The sequence below is a fragment of the Varanus komodoensis genome, unplaced genomic scaffold, assembly GCF_004798865.1.
Source record: "Varanus komodoensis strain SLA01 unplaced genomic scaffold, ASM479886v1 scaffold24, whole genome shotgun sequence".
Taxonomy (NCBI): Eukaryota; Metazoa; Chordata; class Lepidosauria; order Squamata; family Varanidae; genus Varanus; species Varanus komodoensis.
In genome coordinates, this window is record NW_025335641.1 from 9,894,777 (window position 1) to 9,911,000 (window position 16,224).

Here is a 16,224-nt window from a genome sequence, read left to right on the forward strand (position 1 = left end):
TTACTGAATTACTAAGAAAAGTGTTACTCATATACTTAAAAATTAGAAGCCCTTAGCGAACAAAGAAATTTAAATAAAGCATTGGTTGAGTTTTACAGTTAAATAACCTGTGGAGGAAATTATAATGATGCTCTCTATAATTGTTCTGGAGGAAGAGAGAGAAAGAGAAAGGGGGGGGAAAGCTTAAATCTATGGAAGGCATAACAGACCTAATTAATGCTCACACTGTTCCTCCAGAGAAACAGATTTTATGTAATGTAAATGGGCTGCATAGGAAATGTTCTTGTGCATATTTTATACTTATTCCTTGTTTCTTTCTGCACAGCTGTAATATACAGTAATTCAAAGGGTGAAGTGTACTCACCCCCACCAAACAGCAGCTTGTAACACCATAGGTGACACTAGGAATAAAAGTTTGATAATGTTACCGAGGATTTTATCAGTTCTGGTCTTGCACATTGTGTGAACTAGTTTTAGATGGCATGGGTGTGCTTCATACCCATTTTTCCCTTGGAGTAAGTTGACCATGTCGCATAGAACAGAACCTGCCTTGTTTATGAATGTTGCAGCCCGTTACTAGTAATCCGCACAGAAACCAGGTACAGTAGATGATGGTATCCTAGTTTCAGAGGCTGCATCTTATTTTCCGTTCAAGTCTTGCATAAGCATGTAGGGAAAGAACTGCGAATAGTAAAAGGTGTGATGACCAATGCTGGCCTTTGAGTTACTTTATTCCAGAAAGGTAGTTTTATGTTACAGGTCAATCCAAAAAAATTTATAAGAGTCACATTCCATTTATTTCACTGGAACTTACTTATAAGTGTGTATGTCCAGATGTATTTATTCTTGTAATAATAATGATGAAAACTGAGAATACTCAAAGAACATTAGGCTTAACCTGAACTTTAAGAACATTAATCATGGCTTAATCTGAAGCTGTGGAATTTGACAACTGGTCTACTTGCCTATACATTCTCTCTCTTTCACACACACACACACACACACACACACGTGTAAAATTGTTCACTGTCCAACAGTTTTATTTCAACATGTTCCTGTGCATGGATTGATTGATTTAGATCTGAGTTTTATTATAGAAAGCAGTATACAAATCTCTTAAAGCAATGATGATGATCGTTAAAGCAATGGATGCTTTAGAAAACCACAGATTCTGAGCAGCACTCATCTTTAATCCTGCAAGATCTGAACATCTATCTCTAACATCAGTCAGTACAAATTTCCATAGAAACTAAGTTTATATTTTCTCTATCGTAGGTGTGCAGTGCCATACAGAATCAAGACTTTACCGTGATTAAAGATTACTGCACTGGGCTAAGGGCTTTGCTTTACCTGCAGAGCATAGAGGAACTCCAAGACTGGGATGGACAAAGTCCACCAACTATCAGGCATCAGAAAGGAAAGCCTGTGCCAAAAATTGCTGACCTGATGGGAAAGGTATGTTGCATGGACAGCTTTCTCAGACATTGGCTGTGCTTGATACTGGCTGTTTTGTTTTATTATCCATTCATTTCCTTGCAAGAGTTTTATACCATTTTCCAGTAGAAAACACTGTTTTGTTTGTTTGTTTATTACATTTATATCCCATCTTTTTCTTCAGGCAGGGAACCCAATGCAGCTTAAATTATCCTTTCCTCCAGGTTATCCTTACAACAACCCTGTGAGGTAGGTGAGGCTGAAAATCATTGACTGACCCAGTCATTCTGTGAGCTTCATAGCTGAGTGAGACTCTCTCAGGTACACCTGGATCTCTCGAGTCCCGGTCGAGCAGCCTAATCACTGTATCTATCTATCTATCTATCTAGCCTTATATATAGACTTTAAACTGGCTATATATCTTTTGATATACCTTTTATTATAGTAAGTGGCTTGTGGATGGATTAAAATCAAAGTTACCCATGATCTAATATAATATTCAGTGCTGGAGAAGATGGGAAGGAAATTCCAAACCTAGTCTGAAACCAGTATGGGCCAGTGCCAGTGCTTCACAGAGGAGTGGAAAAGCTTTGGATTCATCAGGAACACCCCTGGGAATAGGGTTACAGCACAGGACCTACCCATGAGTGTGAATGGGCCCTCCCTATTCTCCAGCCAATGGAAGGTCTGCCTGCAGAGGGTCACCCCCTACCAGCCACCTCCAGCAAAGTGGATCTGCTCCCAATTAGAGATACTTTTTACAAAGCAAAATAAAATACATGGAATACTCAGGACAATAACTTAGGCTGGTGCAATCTAAAATAACCAAACAATTAACTAGTCTTTGGTTCACTTTCAAGACTTGGAGGTAACAGTGCTGATAACACACTTGAAGGTGGTTTGCTTGCAGCGGAATCAAGATGCTGCGGAACTGAAATAAAACTGCTTGAGCAGTTCTACCATCATGAAATGTCCCACCATCAAGCATTACTGCTGCTAAAAATTGCAATAAGGCCCAACAGGCTTTTGATGATAATGATTGAAATGGACACAGATTCATGGGAACTGACTTCACACAAGTGGCTCATCTCATGGAGCGAAGCCCACACAGATGCATTTTGAGGCAGAGCCATGTCCTCAAGTTCTCATAGGATTCGGGCCCCTAGTGTCTACCTGATGTTACAGACAATTGGGGATAGTTGAATACAACTGCTTTTGTTAAGAAATTAACAGGTCTAGGTTCCTTACACCTTTCAAGGTACCAGTTCCAGCACTCGGACCAAGGCGCTATTTAAAATGTGGAACTACTGGTGTGTACCTGATAGTTTCAGGTGCTTGTGCATGTCCTGTTATGCTCAACTCGGAACCATAGGTCTTTTGTAGGAGACCTGTTTCCCAGGGGAATGGGAAAGAGAAGGATACTTGCTTATTCCTAGAGATTATGATATTGCTGTTCAAAGGCTCTCAGCAACTAAATTCCAGACATACTGAAAGGTAGTAGTCAAACTTGCTCTTGCTTGCACAACACTTCCACACTTGGTACAGCAACTTAGTTTAAATTTCTAGGCAAAGCAGTTTTCCTGGTGGCCCTCACTTTATTTTTCCAGAAGACAGGTTGCTGTTTGGTGGGTCTCTCTGGCTCAGAAACTAGCACTTTTCTCAAGTGCAAATAAGTACTTTTGGATCATTCGGCAAGGTAGCAGAATGCACTCATAAGGTGCTTAAGGAGCAACAGATACAAGGATCAGAACTTTTCCAGAAACTGAAGTTATTGAGAAAATACAACAAAAAGGCAATTTTTAAAGCTTAATCGCTGAAAGCTTTCTCCAACTCAAGAGGGAAAGACCATGGGGTGGGGAGTTATTTTACAAAAGAAGCTGCATGATGGATTGCTTTGCCTTCCAGGGCAAAGGAGGGAACTTAGTGATGGGAACTGAAAAGCAGGGAGTTCTGGATCAGTCAGGCTGAGTTTATCTTAGCAGGACCTCAGGAATTCAGGAACCTCCAAAATATAAGCAGAGTATCTGCGAGCAAAATGAACCAAGCATGCACGGAGGAAACTCAGGAAGGAGAATCCTGGAGACTCAATGAAGCCTCATTTGGAAAATTTGCTGACTTCAAGGAGCCCATGGCAGTTGCTGCTTTTGATGACAAAGGCTCACAGAAGAGTAGGATGGTCTTAACAGGGCAATTTCCACATGAAGACAAATAATTTCCAAACAAAGGAAGGGACTCTAGCTTTTAGGTGGAATGTAATGTCTTTCTTGTAAATGGCACTTCAAACCTCTGAGGTTTCCAGTTGATAGGTAATAACATAACTCAGGTGCAAAATAACTCCGCCAGAGCCATTGGCAGTCACCATAGACTAGAGTAGATGATCCCTTCCAGAGCACATGCGATACAGCAATTTAAATGTGTTAGAAAACCCATTTCTCACCGTAGCCCTCGCCACAGGAAAGTTACTCTTTCCCTCATATCAGGAGCTTGGTAACCATTTTAACAACAGATTAATAATAGTTTCCAAGGACATTCTTCATCATGTCCTACCTTACCCCACCAGTTCCTAGCCTCTACAGCCAAGCTGTTACAATGGCGGAAGGAAATGCCTGGCTGAATACTCAGATCATAGAATAGGCAGTAGAATCTGGAGTGAAAAATGGGCACAGGCCCACTTCTAACTACAGGCTTGAGTGGCGGACACCATCTGTGAATGTCTACACATGTTTACAAAACAAAACAAATCCAACAAGCACAGCCTTCTCCAACCTGGTGGCCTTCAGAGGCATTTGGACCGCAACTACCAGAATTCCCATCCAGCTGGGCCATTGACTGGGGAGTTCTGGGTGTTGCAGTCCAACCATGTTTGGAAGGCACAAAGTTGGGGAAGGCGGAACTAGCACATTAAGGAGAAAGAGGCTAGCTGAGCCCTCTCCCAAGGGTACAAGCTTTCTACTTGCGGATATTTATTTGTTTTTGCTTTTGTTTTCATTCAGCCTAACATGACACATTTTAGAAGGTATTTGCAGTCCATTTTCAAGGCCATGATGAACTGTAGGAATGAAGGCAGCACTTTGGATATCGCTGAAATCAAGCTATTGAGCACCGTGTAGTTCAGATATGGGTTTGACTTTATTAAAGGCAGGACCTGGTTTCCTCGTAGCCCCCTTATTAGTAAGTTTATTAATGACTTTGAAAATGTCATACTAATTAAACAGATTTAGAGTCATATACTTACGATTCAAACGTTGAGTCCCATTCGCCAGAGGATGCCCACTCCCCTTTTCACTAACCTGGTGGTGCTGAGTACCCACTGAGAAATGCTCCATAGCCATGTCGGAATTCTCTCCACGTAGCTGCCATGCTTAAGCATTCCCAATTTGCAACAGGGTTCCTCGGGGACTGTTGCCAGCTGGAATAAGTTACAGCAGGCTCAGGGTGACTTTTGCTTTCAACGAGGAGAGCCATGGTCAGAACTGGCTTTTAATTTGCTCCCCGGCGGCTATTGCCTCCCCTATTCCACAGAGTAGATTTTCAGCAGAAAACCTAGGCTTTTGTTTCCGGCTTCTGGAAGAGATTTACTTTGAACAGTGCTTTCAGTTATACATCATGCCTATTGATTATCCTTCGAAAAATCTAATATAACATGGTTGAAAATGTTGTATAAAGCCAAGATTTACAAAAGAATAGGATTTGGCATGTCAGATACTTCCAAATCTCTGCTTATCATTGCCGAAGTCTGGAGTTCTTTTCAGTGAAAGGTTAGAGGAGGTTTCTTTGTTCTCAGTGAAGCTCAGAAAATTATAACATTACCTTTTCGTTGTAAAGACAATCCTATCACTAAGCTCTGGAGAATACAGTATTTCTGGGATTCTTTTTGTTAAAAAAAAAATAAGTGGTTTTTGTTTCAACTACTAAGGCTGTGCAGTTAAACTCAGGTTCAAGAGGGTAGCACTAACTTTCTTCTCTCCCCCTCTGATGCCCCTCCTCTGGTGTATTTTCATAGAAACATGCACCTCATTTACATTTGCCTAATATGGTGTTCTACAGAAGCATCGAGACTTTCATATTTCGTAGTACTTTTGTATTATGCTAAATAGCCATTGTCAGCAGATACTGTTCACCCCATTTGGAACGGTAAGGGAGAGAAATGGCAATTCATTCAATTCTCAGCTTGTCACTGTATCAATAAGGAATTCTTTCTGAAGGTATTTTGTTAAGAGCCACTTAAACATTTAATAATCCCAAGGAATTTTAAGTTGAAATTGATGACATAAAAAACATGAAAGGTATGTTTTGCATGGGAGAGGCGAAGTCAACACATATCTAAGATAGCTTAGTTGAATGTGTTAGAAATGTAAAAGGAGTGGAAGATTAAAAGACTTTGAGCAATAGTTCAGTGCATTAATTTGTTTTAATTACATGCAACACTCAAGGATTTAGCAGATAGAGCAGAACAAAACAGGAAAGTGGGAAGGGGGCTATAAGGCCATCGAGTCCAAACCCCTGCCCCCTATCTACATGTGGTCTTCCACCGCCATCTTAATATATAGCTATGCAGGCAAGGCAATTTTTATTTAATATATAATATTAATATTATAAATTAATATATTAGTTTTACCATATCTTAGGTAGATAAACATATAGATAGATTATATAATAATTTATAAAAGCATATTGTTTATGATTTATGGACTTCCCACCACCCAGGCCAAATCATTGCAATTCAGTTCACAGATACAGCTTTATTCTGTTTTGTCACTTTTACTTATTACACTGTTATCCTGCCCTTTCCCAGGAATGTAGGATTGTAGCCTCCATCACCCCTGTCTTTCCACAGGAAGGAAGGAATCAGCTGTAATCCAGAAAAGGCAAAGCACTCCCTCTATGCACCTGAATACCAGGAAGCAGCTGGGATTAGTGAGAGGATGCTAAGCACTCCTGTTCACCTTTTGGGCTTCCTGTGCACACCTGATTGGCCACTGGGGGATACAGGGCTGCAACAGGTCTTCCTGTGCTCTTATCCAGTTTGGTCCCTCTTACATTCTTATGCTATCAGAAGCAGTAGAACGTAAGAGCCCATTAAGTGCCAGCAATCGGTTTTCACTTTGTCTAGAGAGTACCCAACTGAACTTGGAGTGCGTTGCCTGCTTTCAGCAAGACTAATCATTTAACAGATGTTATCAAATTCCCCTTCCATGTTAATGTGACCCAGCAATGTTTACTAGGTCATTTACGAGGAAAACCTGAATGTAAATATTGACTGAATTTTCCATGCAACCTGTGATTGAAATACTTGGCAGATCAGTTATACCTCACCATAAAAGAGCTTCTCATACTCTGGTTCGTTTTAGATAAAGTTCTTTCTATTTCTAGCCAGAAGATCTGATTACAAATGCCTGACATGATATATCTGAAAGTTTGTTAGAATATTGTGTGCTTTTTGGACTACTTGTGTCCCCTCTTAAATATGCAAGTGAGTTTTCCTCTCATTTCTTCTGTGCTAATTGTATAGATCAGATATCAGGTTATGGATAATATTTATATAGGACTTTGAATGTTGCCATCCTGAGGTCTGCCCATGTGCAGACTACTTTATACGTTGCCAGCAGTGGAGTATGTGAAACAATTTGGGTACCTTGAAAAGGAGCGTACACCCCTACTAGCATAGATGCCTTAATCAAGGATAGAGTCACTCTGTGTCCCTTTTATTTACTTATCAAGCAGGTAAGTCCAAAGCAGCAATAGTATTTCTTTGTTTATTCCAGTTCAATATGCAACTTTGATTGGTTCTCATTGCATGTGTTCCATTGTGGTGGTGCCAAAAGTGCTTTCTTTGTCTGCCTTAACTACACACACAGAATCCCCATCCACCCTGTTCCTATGACCTCTCTATATAATGTCAGCTCAGAGCACAAGGAGCTTCCTTGGCACAGGAAGGGCAGTGTGGGAAGAATCTAGAGAGCTCTCTCTCTCTCAGCCAGCCTGTCTCGCTGCCTTCACACATGCCCATGTATGCATCTGTAAGCAGGGAACAAGGCAGTGCGGTCCCTTTGCTTTCATTTTTATCATTTATATATTTATCCTTTATGTACTGTTGTACACTACTATATACTGCTGTTTAACAGCAACAACTGGCACAGCTCTTTGATTACTTATGGTGGCTTTCTTAGGGTCTCCCTTCAACATCACTGCAATCAGTACTGGTGAGTACTTGACTCACAGGGTGTACCTTACTGAGTGCTGGACTATGAATATTTTGCAGAAATATTTGACTTCTTCTATCGCATAAACTTGCTGTGCTCCTGATAACAATCAGACATGAATCCTTTCTTTTCTGCTGTGTGTCAACAACATTCATGCAAGTTAATATTTCAGTATAAAAAGTAATTTTATCCAGTAGTCTGTCCAGCCAAGCAGAGACCAAAATAGCAGCTTACTTGCAGACTTATTTACTTATTTATTTATTTAAAACATTTCTATGCCACCCCCATCGCAACAAAGCCTCAGGGTGGCTCACAACAGGCATAAAAATACAATCAATAATTTAAAAGTGATGTTAACTGTGTGAATGACCTTAACATTCCTGGGGGTATGTGGTTAATCTAAATAGCAGCCTCCAGATCAGGATTTCCAACTAGGTACCCTCCATATATATATATATATATATGGCCCTCCTCCCAGCGGCCATCCCTCTTGCCTCCTTAAGGGATGGCTCACACAGGAGGAGGGCCCCCTGCATAGATCTCAAAGGCCGTATGACCCAGTCCCACATAGAGCTCAAAGGCACATATGATCCATATGGCCTAGTCAGCCTGGCCATTGTTCAGAATGCTGGGAGTTGTTGTCCAAAACACCTGAAGAGGGAAAGTTCAGGAGAAGAGCCGGTTCAGAGACAAGATCGATCTGTCCCTTTCCATGCAGTCCAAGATCCTTTTTGAGCTCAACTCTTCGGTGCATGGCTCTTCACTCCTCCCGTAGTGAGCAAATAAAATCCTTGCCATAGTAATTACATATAAGATCAAATATGTGGTCTATTTATCAATAGCATTAAGAATAATATCTAATAAAAAAAGAGAAAAACCTCCAGATTTAAATTTGTGTTTACATTTCCAACATCTTATTGACAAGTTTAAAAACATTTCTACTAAACTTAGCAATAAGAACTATCTATAAGTCATTTACTTCTATCTATCTATCTAACTGTAAAACATTTGTATAAGTTTTCTTTATGTGAAATTACTAAGATTACCTTGGTATTTCTTTCTCACAACTTTTACTGTTTCTATAACTCAATGTTATGTCCAACATTTTGTGCCTCTATTATCAGAATTTCCTTGATTCATTCATCTTTCATTTTATACCCAAGAAGAAGTTATACAATCCTTTCATCATTCTTTCATCCAGTTTTGAAATCATTTACTCAAATGTTACTAATTCCTTTATAGGATCATCTATAGACTTCACATATCTCAATCATATTTAAACTTTATGCCACCAAGAAATATCATTACCCTTATCACCGATAAGCATGCCATCCCATTTATAAATCATATCCTTCAAGATATATACAGTAATTCCCTTAAAATTATTCATTCTCCCACAGAAATTTGTAACTTCTAACATAGCTTAGGTTGACTCTATAAACCAGGTCAGATTGTTTATCAAACTTTTCCTTTTCCAAAACAGGAACATCTGTTAGCATAGTGTTTATTAAACTGCTTAGGTTTTCATTTTTTACTTCTACTGTGTTCTGAAATCTCTCCAGTATGGCGACTGAATCCCATAATAGCTTATTTGTTTGTGCTGATTGTTGCTTCTCTTGATCCATCTTGATCCATCCATCTTCAGCCTTCTTTTTCACTTCTTGTATCTTTTGTTCATTTTGTTTCATTTTAATACCAGAACCTACAAGCTGATTCATTATCTTCAGGACATAACTATCCAATTTGTCCAATTCATCCTTTTGTTCCAAAGCAAATTCTTGTATAGCATTTTGCATAGTCTCTTGAGATGCTTGGATAGGTGTTAAAGATGCTTGTATTGCCAAGCTTTACAAAGTTGTTTGTAAGCTTTGAGAAGTAGACGTAGATGCCAAAGATGATAGGTAAGTTTTATCCATGATGAAAGTAAAAGGTTTAATTAAAACAATTTTTAAGTAACCTATTGTGGTACTAGATAGCCACTAAATAGCAACAAAAAATCACAAGGAGAGGAAGTAAGGGATTTTTTTTTTTTTGGCAACAATGTATCTGAAGAATAAAATGACCACAGGGTGGCAGCCAAAAAAAAAAAAAAATTGTTCAACCATACAGAAACTGGAGGAATCTGATCTCCATGTCTCCGAAATGAAAATAAAAAGAGAGAGAGAGAGCTTCTTCTACCTATTTAATATAAAATAAGTTCAAATTTAGTTCTTGGGGAGATTAAACATAGAAAAGATCTCTTCTCTTCCAAGTCCCAAATTTCCCCAGTTCCACTTAATCTCCCCTAGATTTGTTGCCGCTTGAACTCCACAGCCAAAGGGCCTTTCTTTTGTTATTCAGATTGATGGTTATTTCACAGATTCTTTCAGTATTTTTAAAAGGTTTAATTGCTCACCCAGCAGGTCCAATGTCCACTCTTAAGCTTTCTTTTGTTTTCTTCGCTATTAATTCGGCTGCAACAACTTGTGTGAGGAGGTGCACCCCACTCTGTCCGTTCACTGAGAATTCCCCTGAATTTCTCCCATCGGGTGAGGAACTGCCGCCCCCCACCTGGCAGAAGTATGCTCGGGCTTCTAATCCCTGCCCCAGCAGGGCTTGGATGGGTCCTCCCGGGTCCCCTGTAGAATGGATTACGACATGAAGAATGGGGCCCCGTTCTCCACAGCCGTCTCGCTGCAACGTCAACTGGAAGTCCAATCCCTCCTGTCTCTTCTCATGCTGCTCTGGAGGCTCCTCTAGCCCTCAGAAGCTGCTTTCAGGAAGCACGGGGGAAGGCAACATTGCAAAGATCACCCCCTACACTCTTCCCCCAGCACAAACCGAACTCTGCTAAGGCTAACCTAGATGCAGCCCATTAAAAATGATTAGCCATTGCTGTATCAATTCTGAATGAGCTGTATCTGTGATATCCCAAGCTTTAGCAATTTCTCTTCTCTCTGACTCTAACATAATTTCATCTAGCAAATAATGATTGGGAGGGAAAGGGTGCCGTCATGGGTGTCTCATGGCCTTCACAATGAATTCCCAAGAACCAGTCTTCTGTGTAAGACAACCGCCGCAACATCAAGCACATTGTCACTTGATTCATCATTCATTTCGTGTGATGACTAAGGTAAGCAATGCTCCCCTGCACCCACAAACTTTTGTATCATCTGAGTAACAGATGAGTAAAGATGCTTTTCCCCCCACAAAAGTTCCTTGGGATTTTCAGGAAGGTGAAGAAATAGCCTGATAAAAACCATCTCTGTGTGTTTTCACAACGCATCTACCAAAGGTGTCATATTCCCTGTGGTGCAATTTCATCAGTATGTGGTCATGGCCTGGTGCTGTCAGTTGCTTCAAGAAATCTTTCATTGGTTGCTTGCTTGATCTTTCTCAGGAGACCTCCTGTAGTTGATGCCCAAGAAATGAGTGTGTGTCAGCTGTGGTGGTAACAAAAATATACTCGTGTACATGTGTTGAATGCAATTTTATCCCACAGATAAACGTTGTACCTCATGCCGCATGAGGAATACAAACATGCAGATAATTTGGGCTCCACCCCACCCTACTGTGAGGCGTTTGCCCCCAAAAGAGTCATCCTGGCTAATAGACATTTAATAAATTAATAAATACATAAAAGTGTCATGAAACCAGTAGGAAATGAATACAGGGTAGCATCAACTGAAACTCACTGCATTGAAGTGAGTTGCATTGATCATTAGTAAATTTTACACACTAGAAATGCTGATGGAGGTAGAGAATCCTTTAATTTAATTAATATATATTTTGGAAGATAAAATATAGATCCATTCTGGTCTTTCTATAAAATCAGGTACTACTTAAACCAATAATATTTCGGGCCAAAACATTAAAAGTATAATTAATATTAGAATACAAGAGTAAAGCATTTTCAAAATTCTGAAAAGACTAACAGCTGTTCATTGAATATTAGAGGAAAATGTTTCCATGTACTAAAGGATTAGTCAGGTGCCATCACTTTCTTTTAATGTGTTGTTGTATTTGTTGCACTTATATGCTGCCTTTTCTTCCAAAGAACCCAAGACAACATACCAGTTCCCCTGTGATGTAGGTCGGGTTGAGTCAGTGACTGGCACAAAGTCACCCATGGAGTTTCATGATAAAATAGAGTCTACACCCCTCACCTTCTCAGTTCCAGACTGACACTCCAACCAGCACATCACGATGCTCTTAAACATCCTGCTGCTTGATTAGTTTTGAGCAAAACATTGAGCAACTCCAACTGATTTTTGAGCTGCAGAAAACCCAGAGTCTAGATACATGTTACATGCACTGAAGCTCTGACTTTTTAAAAAATACGAATGCAGTGTGAGCAAGCTAAGGGAGCGAGAGGAGGGACGACATGTTCTCCTAGGTGGGATGGAGGCAACAGGCCCAGCTGAGTGTACTACTTGCTGTGTCTTCGGCACCCACTCTGTGGTGGGACGGCCCTGTCCCTAGCTCGCTGGCTCTTCTTCTTTTCCATCCTATGCTGCCCCAAACTGCTCTTCATGCCCTGGTATTCCACACATGCACTTTGCCAAAGGTAGCCGCAGCCCTTTCATGGCAAAATGAGCAGTGCGAGCTGGGAGAAAACCAGGCCAGAAGCTCCTCGCCTTGTCCTTCTACTCAAAATTGTAGCTAGCTAAGATCAGTTATTTTTTTAAAAAGTGAGCTAGCAAACAAGCCAGGGCTTCCCTATACATGTGAGTTGTATACATATGAACTATATATTGTATTCATATATTGTGTGCATATACATTATACCCTATATAATGAGGGGCTGATAACCTTTTCAGTTATAATCTGTTTAATTAGAAATATAAGAATTTAATTATAAAATCAGTTAATGATAAACAAGGAGCAGTATCCAATTCAATGCTACTGCTAATGTAAATTACTGGCCACTAGTGCAAGTGGCCTCTAGTGCAACGTCAATAGCATTTGCTAATGTTTTCCCACAGCAATTTCTGCATTATTCACATGTTAAAAGGGAAGCATTCTGTTTAAAATATATTAGCTTTTATGATTGTAGTCATCAGTCTAAAAGTTTGATGACGGTCTACTTTGTTGTGTCTTTTTTGTACCAAATGGAATTTACATACAGCAGATATGTAGGGATTTATATCTGATATGGATCTCACCAGACATTCTGCTCATGGTGGGAAGGCCTAAAGCTGGTGCCCGTGCCTTTCTTGGTCCAAGTTCACACAACACAACAGCCCATACTCAAGAGTTTTCACTGAAGCATGAGTTATGTTGTATGAAACCAACCATGCTAACAAACTATGATTTGTTAACCATAAACAAAGCACAGTTCACACATTAACAAGCCATGTGTTCGCTTTGCAGATACCCAACCATGATTTGGTAGTACACTTGGTTTCACACATCACAACAACCCACAATTCAACAATAGCACCTAACAGTCCAGTGACAAACCATATTCAACCTATACTCTGCCTTGAATATGGGTTGTTCCATTGTCCGTGCAGGATGTGTGTGAACAGTCCTTTGGTTAAACTGAGGGTAGTGATAATATGCAGAACTGACAGCCAAGCAATTTTCAGTGGAAAGTGCTTCAAAAAAGTATACTAAAATGATAGTGAGATGGTGTTAAAATGATTTAATCTCCATATACCTTTTGAATGTACTGTGCCTTCCATTTGCTGCATGCACAAAGTTCTGTCTCTTTTTCCCACTTGTAAATGTAACCATTTTATAAGAAACAGTTCAACAACATGTTCCAGTTAACTCTTTAGCTCTGGCAGTTTTAGCTTGTCCACTGCTGGCATAGGATGCTATGCCAGAAAAATCCAGCTCCTGATGCAAAAGGATTTAAACATAAGTCAAGCGCTGCCAAAAATACATAATTCTTTTTTGTACTCTCCAGTTTGTTTTACTTACAACAACGGCCTGGTCATACCCTGCAGCATGCATTCATTACAGTGATCTTTGACTGGCAGATGCAAAGTAATAGGATGCATATTTTAGTGCTTATTATAATACCCTGTCCAAAAACAACTTGACAAATTTGTGATTTCGACAGTGTCTCATTTTGCTGGCTGCAGTGCTCTGTGATTGCCTAGTCCACGTGGCTTCCAGATTATGCATACCACCAATACTTCTCATTAAAATGGCCACAGTTCACCAGTTTCGGTAGCTTGGAACGAACTTGGAATGAATTATTATACAACAAAGAGGCTGCTGTCATGCAGAACAAAAGACAAGCAAAAGAGAGCTTTGGCTTAATGAGGCTAAGTGAGTGGCTTCCTGCATCACCAGCTACTTGACGGCCTTTGAGCATGGTTTTTTTCCCCTCCACACGCCAAAACCTTTGGCCTATTATTTTGTGTTTATGCACCTTGAGGCTAATATACATTTTAATATGCTGCACATGAAGGGGAGGGGGACAGAACCAGCCATTAGATTACTACATGTGCATTCCCTGTTAAATTAATGACAGCCGAACACAGAGATAAATTTAGGTTTTCATATTTAATTATAGCGCACTGCAGTACGTTTAGCAAGGATAAATTGCACTATTATTATGTTTCAATTTTTTGACATCTTTTCCTATTAACCACCAACCCTTACTCCTCTACCTCTTGCCAAACATATCATCTCTATATGTTCCAGCACCCCTTCACACTATTGTGCCTTCCTTCAATACATTTTCCTCTGTTTTTCCCTCACCCTCACATGTGACTCAGGTTGGAATAAATAGATGAGGTAAGACAAGTACAGAGAGCCTTTAGTTCATATTGTCAGCTATAGCAGCCATGGCACAAATAGTGAGGAATATAATGACTTATGCAGCCAAGTCTTCAAATCCCAATGTCCATGTTTGCATTCATGGGGGAGCAGCTGAAGCTCAGTGCTGGAACACCTGCTTTGCACATGAGGTCTCAAGTCCAGTCCCTGGCATGCCCCAGTAGGGCTGGGGAAGGCCCTGGCTGAAGGGGTGGAGAGCCAGTGCCTGTCTCCTGGGCTGAATGGGCCTGCCCACCCCCTCACCCCCAGGTTCCCATCTAGCTGTGTAGCCTTTGATGATGACCAGAGTCCTTGGTCAGCTTGCTGCCCCCTGTGACGTCCTGATGCAGCACCACGGCTCCCTCTTCTGGCCAGAGTCCAGAATAGCAGCCCTGGTGGTTGCAGGACCCAGCCCACAGTCAATGGCAGACACCTGGGATGTTCTGAGCACCACCTGGGAGCCCTGAGGGAAGTGCTATATAAGGACCAGCTCTTCCCTTCATACATGGTCTCAGCAACAAAGGGTCTTTGATGCTGTTGGAATTCCCTGTGCCTTCTGGAACCCACTTCTGGAAACCTCTGGCTGTTGCCTTGCTCCTGCTTCTGGACCATGCATGGCTTCACCTGCTTCAGCTTCTGCTCCAGTCCCAGGTATCTGCTTCTCCTCGGCTTGTCACTTCTGTCTGGCATTGTCTGCTCTGCTGTATTCGGACTGGCCTACCTTGCACTTCTGTTACCTGCCTTGATTTCTGGACTGCCTGACTATGCTTTGGAATGAGCCTGAATATAATACTGGGTCTGGTGCCCCGATCTGATACCCAGCTTCTCACGCCCTGGATGCTGACGCCCTTATCCCCTGCCCCAGCTCAGTCCATGGGGAGAACTACTGGCTTACTGAATGCAACATGTTCAAGCACACAGAACTCTTCCATGGGATAAACCTTGGTCCTCTTGTTTGGACAGTCTGGAAGTTCACCCAAAACAGGCTCATAGAACTCCCGAGGCACATTTTTTATTACATACAGCACTCCAAACCTTTCAACTTAGCCGCTTTCATGGAAAAGGTGGAAAAGCAGGGCAAACATTTCACCCCTTCTTGCTTCTCTCTAGGTCATGGAACACATACAACTTTCTAAAACAAGGGGTTGTTTTCATTTCCCCCCTATTTCCCCCTTGGGTATATTCTATTTTATTATGTCATTGTCATCTCCATCATATCCCCTTACAGAACCTCAGAAAAATCTTTATGATCTAGCTGTTCTGCACTGCAATTTAGTGGAACAACGGCCTGATTCTCTTGGTATTATAAAAGTTTGAGAAAATCAAGTTTAGTCCAAGGGCAGGCCATGCATCTGTCTTCTACAAATATGGAAACCATTATGAAGGCAAATGCAAACATTTGAGAAATGCACAGGGTGGGCTGTGAACCATTTGGAAACAAACAACATGTGAACAAGCCAAGCAGTCAATTTAGAGTTTGGCGGGGCTTTCCAAGCATTTAATGAATACTGTATCCTTGCCGAAGGATCTTTGTGAGTGTCCAGCCACAATGTGATTTCAGCCAGGCCATCTCCTTCATGCATGCTTGTGTCTGGACAGTCTGTTCACATTCCTCTCCTGCTCTCATTCTTAGGGCTTTGATTCCCGCTCCCGCAAACAACGTCATATTTGTATGACTGGGATTCCAGGCTTTCATGTTAACAGGACTTGTTCCTAAGTGAATGTATGAAAAACACAGAAACATTTTGTCACCTTTATATTAGCTGGGCACTAATGAAGCATGACTAATGAAGATAACTGAAATTTTAATATAACTAATGAAGATATTAAAGAG

At 40.8% G+C, this 16,224-nt stretch overlaps 1 protein-coding gene across 6 annotated transcripts in view; it reads left to right on the forward strand.

The window, feature by feature from the left end:
• DPYD (dihydropyrimidine dehydrogenase) overlaps nt 1-16,224 on the forward strand; it is a 538,071-nt gene that overhangs the window by 475,915 nt on the left and 45,932 nt on the right. For 5 of the 6 annotated variants that reach the window (XM_044432357.1, XM_044432358.1, XM_044432361.1 and 2 more), the window contains one exon: nt 1,276-1,455. In XM_044432357.1, the coding sequence (XP_044288292.1) occupies nt 1,276-1,455 (180 nt within the window). Of the gene's footprint in view, nt 1-1,275; nt 1,456-16,224 lie in introns of those variants that run through there. The other variant, XR_006414940.1, reaches the window with a different exon arrangement.